This window comes from Triturus cristatus, chromosome 2_2 (genome assembly GCF_964204655.1).
Source record: "Triturus cristatus chromosome 2_2, aTriCri1.1, whole genome shotgun sequence".
NCBI lineage: Eukaryota > Metazoa > Chordata > Amphibia > Caudata > Salamandridae > Triturus > Triturus cristatus.
In genome coordinates, this window is record NC_140582.1 from 522,277,095 (window position 1) to 522,297,066 (window position 19,972).

A 19,972-nucleotide genomic window follows, 5' to 3' on the forward strand; every position below is an offset into this window, starting at 1 on the left:
ACTTTGCTGTGTCCCCTTCTTTTGATTCTGATCTCCAAGGGCCTGAGAAGAGCTGGCTCCCTGTTAAGAAGTCCCAGGAACAAAAGGACTTCACCACCAGCTCCCCTGGAACTCTGCTGAAGGAGTTCTGACCTGCCTTGGAGTGCTTGCCCAGTCTTGGGGCCTCAGGAGGTCGTTTTGCTGTGTTTGGGAGCTGGGAAGCAGAAGCGTGAAAAAGAGTAACTGGTACCCAACGCATCATCCGATTGCGTGTCGCAAGAACGAGAGTGCGAGGAAAATTTCATCGCGGCGTCATCGCAGCACCCGGAGTCCCCGCATCGCCGAGTGCGTCGAGCATCGTTCCGGTGCGAGAAGATTCCTGACGCTGCGAGGGTCGTCGCAGAACCAGTTTGCGGGCCGCACCACTGCCGGTGCGTGAAAGTATCCAGTCGCTGCGTGTGTCGACGCAGAGTCCCGTCCCGTGACGCATCGAGGGTTGTGGCGCCCGAAGTCAACGCTGCACCGCGCACCGCGACGCATCGAGGGTTGCGGCGCCAGAAGTCAACGCCGCGCATCGCGCCGCACCGAAGATCGTCGCATCGTACCTGTGCGTGAAGCTTCCCCCTAAGAAACCTACGCAACGAAAGCCAAAGTCATCGCATCCTCCCCCTACAGATCAGAGCCGGCGCACCCACCTCTGCTGTGTGAAGCAGGGCTGCTGCAAAGCCTCCCCAAGGTCTCAGGAGTATCGCATCACCTTTGCCATCTTCCTTGTTATAGCTTTTGGGAACCTTATCGCAACTACAGGTACTGTTGGGCACGAGAGTGTCGCATTTTGTGCATTGAGAGTCGCATTGTGCAGGACACTGACTTTTACATCCTGGAGTACTTTCTGCAAACTCTTGAGCTATCTTTAAAGTAATCTTTTTAATTGTATGTTGGTTTTTCTGTAGTATTTGGTCTTGTTAAGTTTTTAGCAAAGATACCTTATTTTTCTAAAACTGGTGTGGAGTAAATCTGTGGTGTTTTCACTGTGTTACTGTGAGTGTTGGTACAAATACTTTACACATTGCCTTTGATAGCCTAGACTGCTCAGGCCAAGCTACCTAGAGGGTGAGCAGGGGTTATCTTAACAGCGTATCCCCCTTTCCCTGACTAGAAGCAAGGGTCCCTACTTGGACAGTGGTACCTACCCTGCCAACTAGAGACCCCCAGATCTAACATTGGTGGTCAGCGGTGAGGATTGAACTTGTATTTGTACTTGACCCACAGTAATTGGTGTACATCACTAGTTTAAGTGCAGACCAATACGCAACCACATACTATATTTTTGATTCTATTTTTGAGTAACTCTTCAAGAGCATCATGTCTCAGGTGGCAACAAGTGAGAGGGCAGAATTGGAGTTTTCCATTGCGGATTTATATTCATACAGAGTTGAGGAGCTCAAGCAATTTTGCAAAGACCTTGGTTGCCCTGTGAAAAGCGGATCTAGAAAGGATGCGCTACAAAGAGTCTTGAAGGCCGGTTGGGAGGCCCAAGAGGAAGATGATGCAGATGAAGAGAATGGTTTTATTCCCCAAGATCTGCCAGTGGTCGGACCAGTCTCATGGGCTGGCAGCTCCCATTCCAGTAGGGGGCTCACTCCAGAGGAGTTGGAGGAGAATCAAAGGGTGAGAAAACATGAATTGGAAATAATGAAAATGAAAATGAAGCAATTGGAAGTAGAAAAGGCGGCTGAGGAGAGCAAGAATGCCCGTGCCTTGGAAGAGAAGAAATTGCTTCTGGCTCATGAGTTGAGGATGAGGGAGCTTGATTTGGAGCTCGAGAGGCTTGAGGCCATGAGTGTCTAAGCTGAAGAAGAAAAATGGGTAGCTCAAGAAGTGAGCTTTGCTGAGTTGGAGGTGGAGTCCAGCTCAGATGGTGGCAGCAAGATTGTAAGTTCTAGTCCTGAGAGAACGGTACAAACACCCAGAGATGTGGCACCTGACTTGAAGGAGGGGGTTGACATACACCAGGGGGTTCAGGTTTATGATGTAGTTCCAGTGGAGTGCAGTGTCCCTGAAGTGGATTGGGGAACTGGCACAGGGGACCATATTCCTAGGGGTGGGAGGGACACTCTACTGACCCTAGATGAGAGGTACAGGGAGAGGGGTTCCCCCATGGTAGAAACCTTGGTGTATGAGTGTGAAGACCACCCAGAAGAGTGTGAGTTGTGTGACAGAGACAGTCAGGTACTGTCTTGCCAATCTCAGGAGAGTGGTGTGGGGTACTTGTGTGAGGCACTGGAGGGTGAGGCAAACGGTAGCTTGGTTAACAACTGTGGGGGGCTGTGTGATTCATTTGTTGGAGAGCATATTTTAAGTCCCTGTTTTCCAGAGCTATGCCAACACCCGGTGGAGTGTGAGTTCTCTGGTTCCAGAGAGCTTGCGTTGGAGGCAGACCTTTGGTTGGATGCCAGAAGGTCTGGAGAGGCATTGGGGAGTGATCCCAGAAGGAGTGGCCCAGATATCTTCCAGACCTGTGAGGTGGAAGAGGTTCAGTGTAGCCCAGTAAGGTCCCAGTGTAGTGGGAGGAGTGTAGGGGCTCACGTCCTGTCTCAGTGGAGAAGGGGTGAGTGTGGGACTGTGGGTCCCAAGGTGCCCGAAACCCCGTCTCAGGGCCTGGTGGGTTCCTTAAGGGAACACCAGGTTGGGGGCCTAGACAGTGCTAGTAGGCCATTTGAGGAGGATCTCCTAGTGTCAGGAGAACCTGGAGCCTCTGTAAACAGAGCTCCAGTGGTTCTGGTGTTTGGCGGTACCGCTCCAGTTGGGAGGGTGCAGAAGTCCAGACTGAGGGGTGAGAGGGGGATGTGTTCCCCAGTGGGAGAACCAGTGGGTCAGGGACCGGTCAGAAGGGCTGAGTCCCCTAGGAGTGACCAAGGTGACACCACTTCTGTCCTGGGGGATCTTCGCGCACTGTCAGGTGTACAGGGGCTGGGAGATCTGCGCCAGGCAGACTGTCACGAGACACATGAGTCATGTGTCACCCTCGGGGAGATACTGTGTGAGTCCCCAGAAGTCCTGGCATGCCAGGCAGGTGTGCAACCGCAGGGTTTAGTCCCTGGGTTGGGAGGCCAGGTTCAGGATCTGCCTGACCTGGGGGGGAAGGACATCTGTAAGCTGTGTCCTGATCGGTTTGGCTTCCAGGGGTACCCCTCCAGTGGGGAGGGTGCAGCTCTCTGGAAGGGGGTGCAGAGGGAGAGAGTCCTCGCCTCTGACCCCGGTGCAACCTGAGGGTTTAGACCCTATGTTGGGAGACCAGTTGCTGGAGAGAGGTCCTGAACTAGAGGGGGGACATCGGTAAGCAGTGTCTCTACCAAGTTGTCTTTGAGGTGTACCGCTCCGAGTAGGAGGGTGCAGAATTCTGGAAGGGGGTGCAGAGGGAGGGAGTCCTCGCCTCTGACCCCGGTTCACCTGGAGGGTTTAGACCCTAGGTTGGAGGGCCAGGTCCGGGGTGTCCCCCCTGACCTGGAGTCCCAGTTGCAGGATAGATCCCCTGAACTGGTGGGCGAATGGTGCAGGACACCTGCCACAGGTGCCCTGACTATTCTAGAAGGGGGTACCGCTCCAGGTGGGAGGGTACAGAGCCCCAAGGAAGAGGAGGACTGGGTATGGAAAAGCCTACCCCAGCCTCCTGCCCAGCCACCGGACACAGGCCCGGGGCTGGTGGGTCAGTGCCAGGTTGTCAGACCCGACCTGACAGGAAAGGAAGTGGACAAAGGTTGCCAAGCACCTGGGGCTACTAACCCCCACCTTCTGACGCCACAGGGGTTTGAGGGCCCTGAGAGGCATAATGCCTGGGTCTCATCCCTGACCACTGTCACCGGTCACTCTGTGGTGTTTTCACTGTGTTACTGTGAGTGTTGGTACAAATACTTTACACATTGCCTTTGATAGCCTAGACTGCTCAGGCCAAGCTACCTAGAGGGTGAGCAGGGGTTATCTTAACAGTGTATCCCCCTTTCCCTGACTAGAAGCAAGGGTCCCTACTTGGACAGTGGTACCTACCCTGCCAACTAGAGACCCCCAGATCTAACATGACTTTTTTACACAGAAATATATTGCCCAATGTGAAGGCAATTGTGAAGAAGAATTACCTCCATCCACGTCTGCACTGAAAAATATGTGTTTATCTTTAGTTCAGGCAATTTGCAACAACACTATTTCTCACAGGGACGAGCTGAGAGGCAACAAATTCCCCTCATGAAGTCGTAGTTAAAGCTCAAGTTCATAACGGCCCTAAAACTGGGCAGGTAACTGTCCTGTCTACCCAAACGAAGATGCTGCCTAGAATGAACTGTGCACACCAGGTGGAAGATACTCTTTGGGACATATCCAAGTATAATAAGCTCTCAAATTACAGTGATGCTTCCGTTATCTGTCTGGGTGAACTGCAAGTAAATTAAGCAAATCAATGCTTTTAGCCATGTCAGTCGCCTAATACTGGGGCAGAGAGGATATGTGAGAGTCTAGGATTGTCTATGTTAGAGTTATCCAACAGTTAGAGCATTCTGAGTCCATTCGGTTCAGGGATATGTGGTGGGGAACAGGTATCGGATGCTCACCCAATTCTAGTCCCTTTAAAAAGTAAAACCATAAATAGTTAACATGGTGTACAGAACATTGATCAAGTGGATAAGTCGCTGAACTCTGTAGATCTCTCGTTCCTAGATAAATATGACGTCGCACTTATACCTGATGAGGGTCCTGCTATTTATAAAAGTGCAGCTAATAAGAGTGTGTGGCAAAATGAGTTAAATAGAATGAATGCTAATACAACTGCACTTGATTTCCATTCAAATAAACGTGAAATACAGGTGGAATTTCTCTAGCAGTCTACGTGGCCGGCATTGATACAAAACTACAAAGTCTGTCAAGTTTAGTGGTTAAGGCTCAGATGGAGGTTAAGGATCAATAAGTGGCACATGTTCACATATTTTAGATGAGGTGTTCCATCTCCCTACAATAGTAGGATCACTTGTCAATGAAGTTAAAAAAAAATGTGGAAATTAATTTCCGGCAGAGCCCCAGTTTGTCATAACAACTTGGGAGTCAGTGTACCTAGTGTGAATCTGAAGCAGCAACACCCCCAGGTAGCTGGGAGACATGAGGAGTCTGCTGGGGTGCCAGAGGTCTGTCTGGGCTTGGTCACACGAACTGATGAAGGTTATGCTCCTTGAGATTATTAATTCCCCATGTTCAAGTTCTGGAGATTGTTTCTGTGACTGTCCCCCATTATCTAAGAGGGCAAGAAAAAGATTGCGGAAAGCTTGGAATAAGGCTAAGAAGTCAGTCATTCAAGTAGTTACAGCAGTAAAACCCAGGGACTGTTATCCCATTTTTAACCAAGTTAATCAAACTAATAGGAAATGCCTGGAAGGACTGTAACCAAGAAGGTATGTATGTGTGTTCTTATATAGTGCTCGACTTACCCTTGGGCATCTCGGCACTTGCATTGGGAACCTGTCCTGGCTTTTTTCCCTGTGAGATAACCCATACTGGGCATCCCCAAGGTGAAAGCCAGGCATCCCGCCGCGGGGGGGGCCATAGTAGAGATTAAGCAAGCTATTGCCCAGAGTTGCAGAGTGTGACCCATGATTTGAGTAGGCACCGAAGTGAGAATTATCGAGTCCGTGGACACTTGGGCTCAGACCCTGCTGCGTCGGAAATTGAACCCTGGTCCCGGGTCTGACCTCTGCTTCAGGGTATGCCTTCTCTAACCAGTGAGCCACACTTCTCCACTTGGAATGTGCATGGGCTGATCCATCTACTGTCTGACCCTGATACAATATCATTTTTAAATTCTTTTACAATTTTATTACTTCAAGAAACATGGAGAGAACAATCGACCCTTATGCTTGGGTTAAATAAGTATATAGTCTCAGGGCAGTGTGAACCAATAAATTAGGCCGTGCAAAGTGTGGGCTCTCATGCTACATTGCGGCTGACCAAAGTTTTGTAGTGGAAGTGGTAGATTTTGATTTGAACTGGTCACAATGCCTTGTGTTATATAGGAAGAAATTAAGTCCAATTATACTTCTTGTATATTTAAGTGCTAGGAAATGTAAATCTACACAGCTGTATGTCTTGCGGGATATCTTAAGTATATTATTAATCCAGCACCCTGAAGCTGGCCTTATGTTCTCTGGGGATTTTAATTTGCATCTGATTCCGTTTCATTCAGTAAATGGCAAGACTAACGGAATTGCAAAAGAGTGTTGTGATATTATGTCACAGGCTGAGTTAAGTTAGTGAAAAGAAATATCTAGGCTCATTCCTTCATTTAAAAATTCAAAACAAGGATCAATTATTGACTATACCTTTATTTCAAATAACTTAAGTACAAAATTGTCTGAATATATGGTAATCCATTGGCTCGAAAGTGATCACAATCTTCAGATCGTACCATTTAATTCTTTAGTAAAGTGCAACCATAGACCTAATGAACTTCCCAACATGGCCCACTCCTCATATAATTTGAAGAGGTTAGTTTGGAATATGACTAAAGAAGAGGACATAACACAAGCTGCTAAAACATTAATGAAGGATGGTGATCAGTGCGAGCAGGGGGATGTCAATATGATTAAGAAATGGAACTTTATAACAACATTCTTGGTGGGGAAATTTGCAGTCCAACAGAATAGGAAACCAAATAATCTTTCAAGATTTTTTAACATATGGTATACTTTTAAGTTACTTAAGTTAAAGAAATCCCTTAATAGAGCCGTTCGGGGCACCTATGCTCACAGATTCCATCAATCCCACTCTGTCTATAAAGAAAATATAAAGAAACTCCAAAAAATGTTTATAAACAAGAAGTTTGGAAGGCTAGATTTAATTATCAAACAGTGCTTTGGAGGAGCTTATTATCTGCCTCCAAACAAAACAATGCAAAAAGATTTTGGGCAATAATTAACAACCTTGAAAGGGGTGGCCACAGGGCATTTTGTGTAAATATATCGGGAACTGGTTAGAAAACTTTTATTACTAATCTGTATTGCACAGTGGATCAAGCTGTAAACTGACCAGATATGTGTTTTGGTTATGCGAATAATAGTATATCAAATATTGATATGGTGAGTGACATGTGCCAGGGGATGAGTACCTCTGGGAAACCTAGTGATTCCAGTTTTGATTTGAGTATTAATTTGGAAGGTATAGGCTGTAATCATATATTAATTCTGTGGCATGTCCTTTGTTCAAATGGTGCTCCCAGTCCTAATGGGCTGCCTTTTGCCTTGTTCCATGCCAATGCTGACATGTGGGCTGGAACTCTACACAAATTGTTAAATGAAGTATTGACTTTGGATATTGTGCCAGCATCCTGGCAAGGTAGCATACTGCAGCCTATTTATAAAAGTGGTCTGGTTGACAATCCCACTAACTATCGTTTAATTTCATTAACTGATGTTGATGCTAAGGTTTTTGCCTCAAGTCTGTTGAAAGAATTGGACAAATGGGCTACGCAGGAAAACACATTTCCGCCTAACCAAACTGGTTTTAAGAGGGGCCAATCTGCCACTACCAACCTGTTGGCACTTACTTTACTTGCAGTGCGGGCTGTCTTAAAAAAAAAAAAAAAAACTTTATTCATTGCCTTTATAGATCTAAAGGCAGATTTTGATTCAGTGCCTCGAAATTTGTTATGGAAAAAATTGCTTGGCTGGGGTATCCCAGGTACACGGTTCAATTCAGACTGGGTAATGGTAGGTCTTTAACACGGATAAAATTAAAACATGGTCTTCCACCCCGGGTCCTATGATTACACCAAGCCCTTACTACCTAGGCAAATGCAGTTAGCTGTGGAGCGCCCAGTTTTAAGATATGACGGCTTGTCAAATCTGCAGATGCCTATTGGTGAGAGGAGGACAAAAAAGAAAAAAAGAAAAAAAGGAAAATTAAAACATATAATGGCCTAAAGCAAGGTTGTGTTCTTGCGCCTTGCCTTTTTTAAACTTATTTTTATGAGACCTTCTTCAGCAATTAGGCCCTGTTAATGCTCATGTCCCAAGGTTGGGAGAGGTGTAAATCAGCTCCCTCCAATATGCTGATGATACTATCCTTTTGAGACTCACTCCAATTGGCCAACAAAGACTCATAAATGATTTTGATGACTATATACAAAAAAATGGCCTTGAACTGAATGTTAAAAAAACTAAACCATGAAAATCAGACCTGATAAATAGAAGTTTAACACATGGAGGGCCAGGGCAGAGCCAACTGAAGTTTTTAAAACATATAGATATTTAGGGGTGGTGTTCAATAACAGAGTATACTTTAAATACCATTTTAAAGACCTAAGAGCAAAAACTGTGGTCTTAATTCATGTTTTTAAATGTTTTTAAAAAAATCATTGAATTGTCAATCTTATGATCATATTCTTAAAGTTATGAAAGTCAAATTACAGCCAACCGTTTTATATGGTTCACCAATTACTAGAGGAAAAGATACAAATCTCCTAGACGTGCTGGTAGTTAAGGCTTTTAAATCAACTTTTGGGATCCCCAGATCAGTAGGCCAGGCAGGAATAAGACTAGTGTTTGGTCGCCAACTACAGTGTTTGGTGTCAGAAAGAGCTTTTTTGAAATGTATGCACTCTATGTTTTCTTCTGCTCCTGCTTCCTAGGGAACAATTGCTGGCTTGAAATAAATAAATCTACTTATGCTGTTAAATGGAGATCTCATATCTCGACTTGCCTAAGGGATATTGGTCTGCAAATAGCACCCCAAGAATTGAAAATACCCAAATATAAATTAATAAAAAATTAATAATCAAAGCTCAACTCCTTAAGTTAAATAAAAACACACTAGTAGGGAAAAACCATGCATGGTATGTGATTAATTCATACCAGTCATTATTTACTCAGCCATATCTGACTACTCATTTTTCTGCAGAAATAAAAAATATTTTTTAAAATCTATGAATGGGAATAAATTTAACAAAAGGGTGCACACAACCTTGGGTTCAGCAGTGGCCACATACTAACTGTAGACTATGCTGATGGCCACAAGCATCATTAGTTCATCATACAGTATGCGTGTGTCCCAAATTGATTAACATTCTTCATGAAACCCCTATATTTGAAGATCGGGGTTAGATAAGCTCGCTAGGCACTTATTAGGTCTATATCTGGTGAGTCGATCCTGTTGTTATGCCAATTGATAAAAAATTTAAATGCAGCCGAAAAATGTTTGGTACAGTCAGTATCAGATGTATTAGATCTATATCAGTTGTACTTAAGAGACAGTTGCATAGTTATAATAATTTATCGATCTTAGTGTTGGTATTGGTATTGGTATTGGTATTGGTATTGTTATTTATAGAGCGCGACTGTCGCTCCGGAAGGAGCATCCTGGCGCTAACTGGAAAGTAAGCTTGAGGTTGAGGGAAGGCGGGGTTAGATGGCGTCCAGTACGTACTCGTCGGACAGGCTGAAGATCCAGGTTTTTAGTTGTTTCCTAAAATGGATTTCCTTGGTTAGGGACCTCAGGTGCTGGGGCATGGAATTCCAGGCTCTAGAAGATAAGTGGGTAAGGGTTTTACCCCCTTTGGTTTTTAGGTTGAAGTTGGATGGTTTTAGTAGATTGTTATTGGAGGATCTCAGGGTCCTCTGGGGATTGTAATGGGGGTAGCGCCTGATTAGATATTTGGGGCCGATGTGGTTGAATGCCCGGAATGCAATGATTAGGATTTTGAAAAGAATCCTTTTGTGCAAGGGTAGCCAGTGGAGGGTTCTCAGAGCAGTGGAAGCTGAAGACCTTCTGGGGAGTTTAAGCACCATTCTGGCAGCAGAATGCTGGACGCTCTGCAGTTTTTTGAGTGTGACTTTTTTCACACCTGCCATTAGGCCGTTGCAGTAATCCAAGCGCGATAGGATTAGTGCCACGGCAACCGCTTTTCTAGCATCCGTTGGTATGAAGTCAAAAATTTTTTTGAGGGATTTAATGATTCCGAAGCAGCTTCCTGCCACCTTCCTTACGTGATGATCGAAAGATAGGTCAGTATCGAAGGTGACTCCAAGGTTTCTTGCTGTTGTGACGGTCTGGGGAGGGGCTGTGGAGTCCTCTGGCCACCAGAGATGAGGACAGAAGTTGACATTTTTCCCCATGGGGAGGATTTCTGTCTTACTAGTGTTGCACTTGAGGTGATTTGTTTCCGTCCACAGAAAGACGTTTTTCAGGCAGTTTTTTAGATTTTGTTCGGCTGATGTAGAATTCTCCTCTAGCGGGACTATAAGTTGGGTATCGTCGGCGTATGATGTAACAGTTATGCCGAATGATTCGATCAAGGAGATGAGGGGAATAATGTAGACATTAAAGAGCAGGGGGCTTAAGATGGAGCCTTGTGGGACTCCCGATCGAATCTTTTTCTCTGCAGAACTGAAAGGTCCTAGTGTGATGGATTGGGATCTTTCTGTTAGGAAAGATGTTATCCAGTTCAATGCCAGGTCAGAGATACCAATGTCCCTGAGTCTGTCCAGTAGTATGGGATGGGAGATGGTGTCGAACGCTGCTGTGAGGTCCAACAGGATCAATACTGCGTTCTTTCTTTGGTCCTGTAATATTTTTATAGAGTCAGTCAATTCGATCAAAGCAGTTTCCGTCGAGTGCTGGGGGCGGAAGCCTGATTGTTGAGGGTGGAGAATATTATTCATTTCGAGATGGTTTTTGAGTTCCCTGTAGACTAATTGTTCTGTGATTTTTCCCAGAACTGGGAGAAGTGAGATTGGACGGAGATTGGTCAGGTCGGAAGGGGATTTGTTAAATTTTTTCATTAAGGGCTTAACAATGGCTTGTTTCCATGCCCTGGGGACGATGCCCGTGCTGAGGGAGGTATTTACTATTTGGTTTATGATGGGATTGACAGTGTCAATCAGTTGGTGAAGGATTCTAGGAGGGCAGGAGTCAGAGGGGGCTCCTGACTTGCATGCTAGGATGACTTCCTTGGTTTGGGCTAGAGTGACCTGTGAGAACGTTTTTAGGTTTCCAGTTAGTTTCCCTGCTTGTTCCAGAGGGATGGGGGACTGTGGGCTATGGTAAGGGGGGAAGTCTTTCTGAATGAGATTGATTTTCTCTGTTCATGTTGCTAGGATAATAATTAGCAATGTAATAATTGAAATTACTCTGCTATTATAATTATTGCTGAACATTATTATTGTGTTGTACAATGGAATTACAAATTCCTGCGCATCAGCACTTTAAGATTCAATATGTGCAATATCCTGTTATAGTAATAATTGATGCCCTTTATAATATGTTGGATTACTATTTATTGCATGATTTAGTCCATGTTTGATAGATTTTATAATTTATTTTTTGTGATGTATAATGTATGGTGAACTGGATTGGTTTTATGATATAACTATGAATGTACTGGTGAATTGTTAATAATATTTGTGGTATAGTCTTTTTTATATATTGTGTGATTGTGAAGATGTTTTGATTGCAATGATTGTTATTAATCAAGCAATAAAGATATTATTTTTATTATTATTATTATTATTATTATTATACTCACCTTTCCATCAAGTTTGTCAATCAATAAACAAGCACATTAATTTATAAAAGAAATCCAGACCTATTCGCTTTGCCAATGCTTCTTGTGTTTGTTCAGAAGGAAGAATGTACTGTATTAATGGATTAACATAGTAGAATGTTAGCTTGCATCGCATCACAGATTATATTTCCTGTACAGAAATGTAAGCAGATAAACGTCAATGTGTCAGTTGGTGTCTGATAGTCTTTGGCGGTAAACGTTGATGCAGCGTCTTCTACATAATTTTGTCTGCAACTATCATGCACCTCAATTGTTTCACATTTCACCATGGAACATGTACAATTTGCCACAGTAATTAAAATCAGTTCAGAGATCATGCAATGTGAGAAAGAAACAAAATGAAAGGAACTGATCTGCATAAGAGAGAAGCACAGCAAATAACGAGAAAACCTTTTCAGCCATGCTTAGAAGGAAAAAAAACACAGTCTTACCTATAAACTTGTTTCCTTCTTTTCCATTAACTATCGGGTGGATCCATGTTGATTTTCGAATAGCTTGACTGTTTACTCTTGCCCCAAGCGGAGGGTAGAGCGTGAATGCCAATTCAATGACTTGATGCTTCCGAAAAACCTCTGCTTGCTTTCCATACAGTTCTAAATATAAATAAAATTCCCAATTAAATAGTCTGAATTGGCACTTTCAAAATACAGCCCTCAATTAAGATAATTCCACGTTAATTACTGTGATAACTCATGCATTGTTCGTTTGTGACAACCTTCCTTTCACACTCATGGAGCCGCCATAATTTCATGGTAGGCTGCTGCAGTGCCTTTTGCATATCACAAAAGAAAATAAACAATTTGAAAGGTGTCCAGGAAAAGAAGAGGCCCATCCAGCACCCAGCACCTTCTTTAACACGCCACCTCCTCTAACCCTCCATTTCTTATCTTTTTATTTATATGACTAGTATACATATGTAGACAGAGAAAATGAATAGTTGATGGATTATCTGAAGACATAAAAAGTGAGAACTAGGAGCACAAGAATCACGAGTGAGTATTTTACTAGTCTCTCTTCCTCTGACTTATGGGAAGACCACAAAGCAAAAGCAACCATATAATGAAAACTAGATAAGGAACAAGCAGTTCACAATACACTCTGCCAAACTCTTGTTGAAGATGGTCTTTTCTAACTGACTATCTGCTCTGAAAATGCCACCCAAAGTATGCTCATGAAGGGATTAAGGGGTAGATCATTCTGGTGACCCTATACTTCCTTTTCAGAGTGAGACACTGCATTGGACTCCCTGCTCAGGAATTCTACACATAATACCAAAAGTGCAATAAAAATTCCAATGGCTTTATGATCTGGTCAATGCAGGGTCGGCGGGAGCATCAATGGGTAGGTGCTGAGAGACATCACACACAAGAGAGAAGAAGGCATAATGACTGTGTCTGCCCCTAATAGCAAGCTGGTACCCTGAGACTCCCACTTGTATTACTACATCTGTGAGTGACATGTTTAATATATGCATCCTCCCTCTTACATAAGTTCAAAAGTAACTCCCTCCATTTGAGGTCACCGGAAGGGGAGAAGGATCAAAAATTGAGGAGGAATCTTTGAAAGTATAGATGGAGGTGGCTCCTGGAAGCTACCATGAAGTAACCAGTTGACTGACAAAAGCAGGGATCCTTACTCAACCTGAATGTCTCACCATATAGTATGGTACAGTGAGGAAAGCAAATCACCCTGATTATAAAAGAAAAACAAGAATACAACTAGTATATCTCAGATGGGTGATGGTAGAAATAGGCAAGGTAGTATGTTCAAGATGAACAAGAGGAAAATAATTTGAAAGGCAGTGTGATCGACAAGCCAGCTTGCACCCTGAGGCAATTCAAGGCAATATAATCATATCAGAACAGCAACAAAACATAAATAATATAATCAGACTAAAGAAACCAACACACTCAGATGAATACACTGAGACAAAAGAGCCATCTCTGCCTAGAACAACAGAGATTTACCTGACACACACACGGAAGCAAGCAGGGCATAGGTTAGTGAACACAAATAAGACCTGGAAGCTATAGTTCTCCCAAATGTGTTCTACAGGAATTCAAGAATCTATGAAAATTTAAAACATCCTATTTTCCCATAGAGGGTCAGCTCGAAGCAGAACTTTTGATATATTTTGTGTTCATCTTATGTCATGAATATTATGCCTTTTCTATCCTGGATATTTTCTCTTGCTTGAATCGCCTGTGCCAATCAATTAAAATGCATGTGATTAAGCATGTTTAATTTATACTAATATGTTCTGCTACATGATAATCAAGTATTGCTTGAACATATTTGAAGTATTTAATCCAGGTGCCGACTGTTGTTGCTCAAAAGAACACCATCTCATAGAATGAAAATAAGTGAAAGGACATCACACTCACTCTGTGTTAGTTGTTTATTCTAAGCGCTTCTATAACAGTGAAATAACATTATAGAAGCTGAGCACAAAGAGAGAAGACCAGGTGACACGGAGAAAGGCCATGCAGAATCATATCAAGAATTCTAATAGAAGGCTACTGGAGAGGCATTTAGCCTTTGACCCACTCCGCCGGCTGAACTTATCAGTCCAACTAGACTCAAGCGAAGAGAGTAGCTGGCCTTGCTATTATATTGAAGATATGCCCTATTGTTCAAACAGATATGTGGGTGTGAACCATCTCTGAAACTCATAAGAGGTTTTATTTTCTGCTGTGCTTGAATTAACTAAGTGCCTAGAAGTAGCGCAATGGGGTAGAATTGCCGTAAATTTATAACCTCTATCATGTTGGAGCATTTACTCTTGTTCACGCTTTTGGTAAATGTTGCTGCTGCCGTTTTATTTGTCTTTTTCTGGTTACAGTTCATATTGTGTGCACTAGACTAGGTTTCCGATTTCAAAATAAATCCTTAAAATGGATTCCATATTTTCTGGTGTTCTTGAATATGTTATTCCTAATAAAAGAGAGTTTGGGACTCTCCTAACTACCACTGTAATGTCTCATTGGATTGATCGCTACCCTAAGCACACCTTACTCAAATATTTATCAGTGGGTTGGGGCGCTTAACTGTACAACTTTTTTTCTAATTCAGATTGGCAAAATGACTGAGTCCTTGGTACCAGGGGTTCTAGAAAACCGTACGTTGTATTTCTAAAACATTTAGAAAGGCATTGCTTGCAGAATTTTTTGATTAATTCTCCAAAAAGATGATTTAATCACAGCTTTTGGTCTACTTGCTAAGGAGATACTATGTGAAAAAGTCACAAAATAGCATAAAATACCACCCTGATGGACACAATCAGGAGCTTCCATCAATAGTTCACTATAGGTTCAGAAAGTCATAAGGTGAGAACTCTAGAAACAATTCAACTTCAGCATAAGAGTCAAGCAGGGTGCCATGTCATGCCTTAGGTGTTTAACGTTTGTCACCAGCATCTGAAAAGATAATTAAGGCATCTACAAATGAATCATCAATAAAATTACATGAGAGTAAGTAATATTGCATGAAAGAAAACTGGCCACACAAACAAACCCATTACTTTGGAAGTTCAAAAAAAGAAAGGATTTGTGAATTAATATATTCTGGTATAGTGTAAGAAATTGGGTTATTAGTTATGACAGATGTGAGTTCCTTGCAAGTAATAGCTCCACTGTTGTCTCCTCAACTAGTAGCAATGAATGGATTAGAGGAGGTGATGTGCGCTAGCAGTCCCAATTCGTTGGAACGCAACAACACTCAAGAAATGACTGTACTGTTAGTGCTTTTTCTTTAAAAAAAAGAGAAAAGTCCATTTATCCCACACACATTACTAAATACTATGCAGTAATGTACAAATATCAGGCAGATGAAAATACCTTTGGTGACACCCTTATAACTTATTTCACCCCTAGTGAGTGCTGAACCCCATAATCACAATACCCCACCCACACCCATACCAAATATTACAACATTATATAAGGCGGTATGATTTTAAATAAATCAGGCCTATTGACTTTGTCAAGGGGCCACCACATCAATATATAGAGCAAGCCTATCAGCTTTGGTAACGGGTCAAACTGTGAACACATCAATATATAAAGCAAACCCATCTGCTTTGTCAAGGAGGGTTACCACATTAACATATAAGGCAAGGCCTATTGGCTTAGAAAAGGGGTCAACACATTAGTATCACAGTAAGCACGTGTTAAGATGCTCCCTCAAAGCTAATGAAATCAATAACCATGATAAAATGCATTCATTATAAATATAACCGATGCAATGTTTATCAATACTCATTGTCAATAAATAATTTTGAATAATCCATTTTTAAAACAATCACAAAGAGTTAGAGTCTATCATTAACAATTTCAGGTCACAAAATGTAGCCATAGAACCAACCACTAGGAGCCCCTGCACTCCCAAGCTGAAGAGCACCAAGCCTCACCTCTGGGAAGCCCAAATAATAGACAACAGTATTCCCAGATCATGCATCCTATGACATGGGAGACATAAGGTGAGTGTTCTATAAATCCTGCAGGACTTATGCCCTCCCTGTAGCCCCTCACAACGCGTTAAACAAACATTGATGATGTCCCTGCCCCTCCTTGGAGCACCATAAAGGAAGAAAATATGCAGATAGGCCACTCAAGGTTTATTCCGGGGTGTTCCATGCTATGAGTGGCGAATATATTATTAGTGGCTTCTGTCACTTTGTTTAGCTTCCCCAGTTTGCTCGACACCCGGCTGACATTGTCCGACGCAGGTAGGGGAGTCAGCGAGCTCATTGTCCTGCATGCAATGATGCAGGCATGTTGCTGCTGGTCTGCGCCTTCCCTGCTCCAGTCATCGAGGTCTGGGAATGGGGTCCCGGCCCCATCTAATGTTGCCCCTTCCAGTCTGGGCCCCTGGGGAAACTTTGAAGTGGGCTAGGAAGCACCACAGATGCCCGCTCCAGAATATTAAATAAAGATGCACCGATCCCCAGGACCTAGCTCATCGAACTGCCATCTTTAGAAATCATGCTGGTCCGACTTTCTTGACCTTTTGCTCTTTTTACTAATAGTTGTGAGCTCTAGCACCCCTGCCTCTAAAAAGGTACACTTAGCTGGGAGCTGGGTTTGGGGGCTCCATATGCCAGTGTAATGAATGTGCCATTTATGTGGATAAATAGCCTGATAATGACCGTCGCCCATCACTATCTCAGTCTTATTTAGCATATTATAACATAATATAGTGATGTGTAGGCCTGCTTAGTAAGAATAAGCTGTGAAGTAGGGCTTGATTATGTCTCTTTCAGATTCTGACTTTATCTTGCTTAACGGCAGTGCTTGCTATTGGCTTTGGCCTGATCTTATGTCATCTTGCATACTAATTTTGCTCTTTTGCGTGAATAGAGGCTTATGCTTGAGTGACTCCATTTTCTGAGCTATCGCCATTTTCTGAGCTTCACTAGGTGAGAAAGGCATGTTTTCCTTTTCACTTGTTTTTCGCACTTTACTCACCAGAAAGAACTGGATCTTGTCAGAGGAATGTGCTTGCTCTGCTCTGAAGCCATAACAGATGCCTGGCCAGCTGAAGCTGTGGCCTTGGTGCGGAGTGGTACGGACTCTGATGGGAAAAGGGGGCGAGGCTCACCAGGAGCTTCGTCTTACGTCTCCACTTGTACTAAAGGAGTTGTCTGGGTTCTGTTCGGTGGAAGTTCATCACAGGGCAGACGTGCAGCTGTGGCTTTGGGGCGTATAGTGTCACTACTGTCTCCTGTTTCGGCCGAAGAACCGGACTCCCCTTTGGCGAAGTGGAAACGGGATGGACAGACAGTTGGTGAGGTGTTCCACTAATTTCTAGTTTTCCTACTGTTCTTGCTTACTATAACTTTATTTTGAAGTTCCATACATTTATATACATATATATATATATTTCTACATATATGTTTGCCTTGATTGTGTTTCAATCATACTATTGATATGTTAGAGTCTGCTATGATAGGTGCATTTGGCTTACCGTGTGGTGCTATTTACTAATAAATATATCCCAGATATACCAATTCATCTTTTCCTTGTAGCAGGAGGTGTGGACTCTTCTTGGCCAAGTATTCTGTTGTAGAAGGATGGGGGAATTCCCCTCTAGCAGGTAATTGTGTTATAGGAAGTTGTTCTACTCCTGGCAAGTGATGTGCAAAGTATATCTCGCTCTAGAGAAGTGCTGTGTGTGTTACCTTGGTCTAGAGGAGACTCACGTGATATTGTTTTCTTGCCTTGCCTTTGGGGGAGTGTTGAAAGTTTGCCCACCTTAGGAAGTGCTGTGTATATGTTATATTCCATAAGTTTGGAACTGATATTCTCTCCATGGGAAAGTGACGGTACATACCTTGATCCAGGGGAGATCTGAGACCTTTTATTACAGCCAGTCGTCTCCCCTCCTGGTGCTTTACTCCTGCTGGTGGGGGCATTTTGTGCAACCCTCTGCTACCAGCCAGAAGATCACCCTCCTGCCTACACTCCCAAGCACAAGCATTTACCTGGCTGTTTTTCAGGGCACAATGTAGCCCAGTGTTTCCCTATGGAAGCAGCCATCCTTTCGACAATGCAAATAGCTTTTGGGGATATTTCAATGTCCAAAATTACCTTTTTCATGTCCTACTTTTAAATACCACACACCTTGCATTTTTGGACACCAGGTGATCAAAAGCAAAACATCCTGGCAGTCTAAACAGGGGGAACCCATTTGCAACACAAAGTATCACCCAAAAACAAGAAGATGGGACATATGTATTTCTTTAGTTATGCAGAGGACACAGAGAACAATATGTGCCATCTTCAGATTAAGTGCTTGCCATAGAAATGAAGGGGCAGATTTATGTTTGACTTGTGCCTCATTTACGCCGCCGTTGCGTCACTTTTGTGACGCAGCAGCGGCGCAAATCCTGCGCCATGGTGCGGGGTATTTACAACGTGACGCATCTGGGAGATGCGTCACGTTGTAAAGCCCTGCGCCACATGTAGGCGTTCCAGGGCAGGTGGGGGCGTTCCGGCGTAGGAACGCCTCCTAAAAGTGGCTGAGTGAAATCTACAAGATTTCACTCAGTCACTTTTGAGCCCATGCTGCGTCAAAACCCTGCGCCTGCTTGAAGCAGGCGTAAGGATTGACGCAGCATTGTGAAGATAGGGCCCCCCAGAGCATTGCTGGAGCTGCGTCGCGCTTGCGACGCAACTCCAGCATTGCGCCACTTTTACGGCACAGATGCGTGACGCATCTGTGCCATTTTTGCCCCATGGTGTGCCGCATTATAAATGCGGCGCATCCATGGTGGCGGAGCTGGGGCGCAAAATAACTGGCGCATCCCTGCTGATTTGCAGGGATGCGTCAGTTATTATAAATATGCCCCGAAATGTTTACCATCTGGAAAATATGTACCTGGTGGATTGATTTACTTCAGCCCAAAAATACAGGATAGTGCAGTCTAGAATAGCAACTTGCAGAGAAAAGTTTGAAATACAAACTGGGATTGCCCAAATTTAAAATTACTACTCTAATGGGGGTGCATATGACAGCAAAACCAAAGGAAATGATGGACGGAGTGTTGAACATTGCAAGCACTCACCCCCAGTCAACTGATCTGAGTTTAATCCATCACATTTCTTTAGCCCACTCTGCCACCCCAGTTCAGACATGGCCATATGCAAATCAGTCTGACCCTGTGCCTCATGGGAACAGTCCAGCCCGAACTGCCAAGCCATGTCTTCCCTGGACCGGAAACAAGCTTCCTAGGACCGGTTTCTGGCATTTCAGCCGTCTTCAGCCAGGCTTGCTTGAATCCAGTGGCAAAGTGAGCAAGGGACTCACGTCTGAGCATACCCTGCCAACTTATGGCGAACAAAGCAAAACCAAAGGAAATGATGGACGGAGTGTTGAACATTGCAAGCCCTCACCCCCAGTCAACTGATCTGGGTTTAATCCATCACCTTCTTTAGCCCACTCTGCCACCCCAGATCAGACATGGCCATATGCAAATCAGTCTGACCCTGTGCCTCATGGGAACAGTCCAGCCCGAACTGCCAAGCCATGTCTTCCCTGGACCGGAAACAAGCTTCCTAGGACCGGTTTCTGGCATTTCAGCAGTCTTCAGCCAGGCTTGCTTGAATCCAGTGCAAAGTGAGCAAGGGACTCACGTCTGAGCATACCCTGCCAACTTATGGCGAACAAAGCAAAACCAAAGGAAATGATGGACGGAGTGTTGAACATTGCAAGCACTCACCCCCAGTCAACTGATCTGGGTTTAATCCATCACCGTTCTTTAGCCCACTCTGCCACCCCAGTTCAGACATGGCCATATGCAAATGAGTCTGACCCTGTGCCTCATGGGAGCATATGACAGGCCAGAAGCTCAAATGCAGGATGAAAGAAGTTGTAATTGCTTATGAGTGAAAAGAACAATTG

General features: G+C 43.7%; 1 protein-coding gene across 6 annotated transcripts in view; it reads right to left on the reverse strand.

Moving 5' to 3' along the window:
• The window catches only part of IQCM (IQ motif containing M), a 1,338,699-nt gene that overhangs the window by 227,550 nt on the left and 1,091,177 nt on the right, over positions 1–19,972 (reverse strand). For all 6 annotated transcript variants that reach the window (XM_085641647.1, XM_085641643.1, XM_085641646.1 and 3 more), the window contains one exon: positions 12,007–12,168. In XM_085641647.1, coding sequence (XP_085497773.1) covers positions 12,007–12,168 — 162 coding nt within the window. The remainder of the gene's footprint in view (positions 1–12,006; positions 12,169–19,972) is intronic.